We start from the raw sequence: 5,099 nt of genomic DNA on the forward strand, positions 1-5,099 counted from the left end.
TCTAAAGAAGCAGAGCAGATTAAACCTCAGATGATAAACCTCAAAGTATACTATGAGAATGACATACTGTAACTGATGAAAACACAAATCTGTAGCTACATTTCACATAAAACTGATGATGACATATTTCCTCCAAATCATGCAAATGACACTTAAATAGAGACAGCATCAAAGAATAAAATGTGTAATTAAAAGCATCAGCAGATGAGATTGTATAAAACAAAGTAATTATTACTCTACATGTGTTGGAGAGAGTCAGCCTCCTCTCTGCTGAGAGCACTGGCATTGCTCTGAAGCATGGATGAAAACTTGCGTCCCTGTAAAGGATTTCTATGTGTTTTCAATACCTTTCCAAACTTATTGGTACCATGGAAACACCAATGCAGAGTTGTCTGTCAGGGTTATCCGCTGTAAAGTTGATAACCCATTTACATTCGCAGATGTAGACGAGGATGAAAATGAAAAACACAGGATAACTTTGACTGTACAGTGAAGAGTCAGAAAATAAAGTCTAAAAGGACCAAATAGATCAAACAGAATCACCATAAAATCCAATCAGTTGAAGAAAAAAGTTGAGAATGCAGATCAGATCAGGACAGCAGTTCTTATTGGTTCTTCAGATCTCTCACTTTATTCTTTCATTTTTCCCTCCAAATTTATCAGAGTTGCCTGTTTTGATTGGCTTTTGACAAAAGCCTAATCATTGCAAGTACTGGCTGCACTTTTGTARTATCTAGTTAACAGGATAATACTCTTTGTAAATTAGGACAATTTCAGGTAATCTAGTGGGCATTTGGTGTAGCTCTGAGCGTTCTAATCAATAATTACATAATTTTTCTGGTTTCATTTTTAGTTTGATATTWTTACTGTTTTACTTCCTTCGGAAGTTCTCCATGTGCTCAGCATCTGTCAAAATTGCCCTTTTTAAAGCATACTGTACTCCAATGTATACAGYAGACTTATAGCAGCAWTAYAGGAAAAGCAGTATGAATAAATTTCAGGTYGCTTATAATGATGGCATGAGGTTGCTGCTTTGAGTGCCACGATGGARTAGTGCCAGTCAGATGTTTGTGAATGCCAATGTACCAACCTGTGCTGCTGTGCTTCAAAACATTATGCACAGATGTATGTGTAGATTAACAGACTCTGCAAACAGCATCATTCAGACTGACCAATCCTGTTCAAAGCTCAGTGAGGTTCTTCCCCAGTTTGTGGAATCACTGGGGCATTAGTTTATATGTCAATGATTGATTATTTTATTATATATTTTTTTATTTTTCTTCTTTTTATTGTTCTTGTTTTTGTCTGTTTGTGGGCCATAATTGTGTCTAAATAAAGAGGATTGATTGATTGATTGATTGATTGATTGATTGATTGATTGATTGATTGATTGATTGATTGATTGATTGATTGATTGATTGATTGATTGATTGATTGATTGATTGATTGATTGATTGATTGATTGATTGATTGATTGATTGATTGATTGATTAGTAGTTCATTAGTTTTCATTATTATTTCTACATTTACTTAGCAGTTTAGTTAAGAGTTACTAGCTCAAATGACCTGTACTTATGAAGCGCTTTATCAAGTCCAGAGGTCCCCTAAGTGCCTGATAWGGTGTTCATTCATTATGTTTAGTTATTCTTACTTTGATTAGATCAACCTGGTTTCTGTTTTACTTCAGATCAATCCATAGGCATGTTCATGGTATTCAYTCATTGTGTTTAGTTATCCTTTATTCTATTATAAACTATGTTTTCTCCATTTCTTTCTCCTCCTTGCTCCCCTCTSTCACCTGCACCTCATTCCTAACCAKCCTGCTCCTTGTCAGKAATCTGGCATCTCTGTTTCAAAAGCTCCAKTCAATCACTTAATGCTGAATTTTCTCTTTATGTCCCATTTGCCATCTCAAATGTACCTAGTCTCTGTTTTTTCTTGCTCCYTGTCTTCTCCTCGATGCTTTACTAAGCWTTTGTTTAATCAATTTTACATTCATTTTTCACTCTCAWCTCACTGGCTCAACTTGTTCTGCATTTGGATACAATAACATGACATTAACCTGAAAGTCTATTTACTTCAGGAATTTATCACTAAGTGAAACACATAGTATCAGATACACACAGATGAATGTTTGTAACCCTTTATTTCTGTTAGTAATTATTTTATATTTTCAGTTAATAAAAATKACATTTATAATTAGAATATCACACTGTAAAATTAAAATATTATTTAATAYAAATATGTGAGCTTGATGAAAAGTATCATGCTTAAATGTTAGATGTTCAAATGGTACTTCTAATCTGAAAAATGGGCATTATTGGAATGCATACTCTAATTTATTAAATATGACTGTACATTTTGCATTTTGTACATCTGCAAAGAATACATTTATAAAGACAGTTTGTGTCTTCACTGTTTTCTTTGGTTTTGAAACACATATTAAAAATKCTATAATAAATTGGCATCACAAACTGGATTCAGCGAGCTGACCATGAGGGAGTTGGGTGACTGGCCATCCTGAAGACCAAATCTTCAATTCTCCTGAAGTAGAAAAAAAGGGGAACCTGGATCTCATCTCCTGTGTTGAAATAACACACTGTTTATCTTGTTTGATTAAATATATCTGGTATATAACCTGGACCTAGATGTTAAATCAGGACCCTGTATAACTCCTAACCCTAGCCCTAACCTAGAATACATATAGGGTATATGGATCTTCACACCCTTTCGGGGAACATGGCCCATATTCTCTGATGTTCCATATAAATGTCCAGTGAGGAATCAGCCATCTTGTGTCTCCTTTGTCAGAAAAGACCATGCGTATTTTTTAAAGTTAGCATCATCAATGCATCTTTAGGACCACAATCAGTTCCCCCAAAAATCAGAGTAATGTTTTGTTGTGTGTTATCTGACTTGCACATAGCATGCAAAACTTAGCCAAAAATAATTACTTTCAACCAAATAAACAAATATTACTATATATTTTATTTTAAAGTTTGTAAGGATCTGGGTTTTTATGTGAGTTTATTAGTTAATTTAKTCCCTGTGTCTTGGYCYTAGTTGTTCCCAGYTGTGCCTCATTCCCTGATTATCTCCTTGTGTTTTTATACTCACCTGTGTCTGTGTTTCCCTGTCAGACCTTGTCTAATGTTGTGTCCTTGCCATCACTGTCTGTTTAAATTCCAGTGCTACCAGTTTGTCAGTTCCTTGCTTACTCAGCCACCTGTGCTGCCTGGATTTTGTCTTATGTTGTTCGTCATCATTAAAACCATCATTTGCTCTACAACCTGGGTCCACCACATCCAWCTTCCTCACCAAACAACAACTCATGACAAAGTTACTGTAGACTGGAGATGTSTTTGTAACTTTTTTTTAATAATCATTTTAAGTCATATGCAAAGAATGCAAATGAATRTTTTAAATTGTAAAAAGCAGTTATTTTGCTCAGTGTATAATTTTCTTAGCTYTGTTGGCAAAGTGACAGAAAAGAGAACAGTAAATGAARCATCTAGAGAAAATAGTGATTTGATATTATATCCTTAATATGTAAGWTGTAAGAATGCTAATAAAAAATKATTGACTTTTGGCAAAAGTGGATTCGTTCCGCAAATGTTTTGATATTTATTTCAACCTTTTTGAACARGTTTAATCAAAGATTTACTTTCACATGATGRAAAACATTTTCTAGAAATAAAAAGTTCATATAAAAAATTTCGTATYTCCTTGGACTGTAAACCATAAATAATGGGGTTGAGGCTACCTGGGACAATGACGAACAAGATAGCTGAGAGTTTTCTGTAGTCTGAATATTGGGGAAACCGATGGAGAACAACAATCGTAACACCACTAAGGGACATTATAAGATAAACAACCAGATGTGTGCTGCAAGTCTTAAATGCTTTACTGTTCAAAGATTTGTTCTTAGTGGCCAGACAGACTGCTGTGATGCTCCCATAGGTGAGAACAATGCAGCCAATAGACGCTACATACAGCAACACAGTGAATGTCAGACCATAGATATTATTAATGWTCACACTCTCGCAGGAAAGCTTGAAAAGTGAGGCGTTATCACAGAAAGGGTTGGCGATGAGGGTCYTGCATCGGTTTAGCCTCACAGTCAGACCCAGCAGAATCCCAACCAGCACAAACGGCACGCCCCAGGACAGCGCTATCAGCTTTACTATCATCCTGTTGGTCATTATGGTGCTGTAGAACAGGGGACGACAGATGGCAATGTATCTGTCAAAGGCCATGACCATAAGCACTGTGTGGGAAGTGGTGCCAAACATGTGTGTAGTAAAAGCTTGAACCACACATTCATAATAACTGATGAGACGCTCAGTTGGAGGCAGCAAGATGTCTGAAAGCAAACGGGGTAAAATATGAGTACTTCCAATGATGTCACTGACCGTCAGGTTGCCAAACAGCACATACATGGGCTGATGAAGATTCTTTTCAAAGACAATGATTATTAAAATACCCAGATTCATAATCATGAATATGATGTAGGAAAGCAGAAACAGGAAAAAGACGAGGCGCATTGAATAATCTGCGACCTTCAAGCCCTCCAGCTGGAGTGTGGGACTGTTATATGTGTAGTTTTCCATCTGCCTGCAAAACAAAGCAATGTTTAAGACAAMAGACAATTGGTTGAGAAACTACATTAAAATACAATTTCTTAAACAGATTTACTACAAAGATGAAATAAATTAACAATACTTACAAAGTTAGAAAACATGGACATTTAAAATATTAAAATAGCAGTACATCCAGCAGGTTGATACACACTGCATTCATGTAGAGTACCACAGTTCTTATCCAGATTATTCAATGTCGCTTGTATTTYTTGATGCATTTGTAGCTTTAAGAGGGAAGGGTCAAGTTGCCAAGATAATGTGTGATGTMATTTTTTGAAATGTTTACTTGCAACTGTCACTAGGCATTTCTTATTGGTTCTGCAGGCCTAATGATCTCTCACTTTGTTTAGTTTTTCCCACCAAGTTTATCAGAGCTGTTTGCTTGCATTGATTGGCTTTTGGCAAAAAGAAAGTTGATTCTGGCTGCACCTTTATAATAATATTTATTAGACCAATTTC

At 35.6% G+C, this 5,099-nt stretch overlaps 1 protein-coding gene across 2 annotated transcripts; it reads right to left on the minus strand.

Moving 5' to 3' along the window:
- Nucleotides 1–2,995: 2,995 nt before the first annotated feature.
- LOC103459875 (olfactory receptor 52N5-like) lies at nt 2,996–4,865 on the minus strand. Of its 2 annotated transcripts, XM_008401804.2 has the most exons (3): nt 4,727–4,865; nt 4,484–4,614; nt 2,996–4,363 (listed from the first exon to the last, which is right to left on the minus strand). In XM_008401804.2, exons 2-3 carry the CDS (start codon nt 4,608–4,610, stop codon nt 3,630–3,632), a joined length of 861 nt encoding a protein of 286 aa, XP_008400026.1. In that variant the 5' UTR covers nt 4,611–4,614; nt 4,727–4,865; the 3' UTR covers nt 2,996–3,629. The 2 variants fall into 2 exon arrangements, with proteins under 2 accessions (XP_008400026.1, XP_008400025.1); XM_008401803.2 differs by having other exon boundaries at nt 2,996–4,614.
- Between the last annotated feature and the right edge of the window lie 234 nt (nt 4,866–5,099).

Source organism: Poecilia reticulata, unplaced genomic scaffold (assembly GCF_000633615.1).
Source record: "Poecilia reticulata strain Guanapo unplaced genomic scaffold, Guppy_female_1.0+MT scaffold_131, whole genome shotgun sequence".
Lineage (NCBI taxonomy): Eukaryota > Metazoa > Chordata > Actinopteri > Cyprinodontiformes > Poeciliidae > Poecilia > Poecilia reticulata.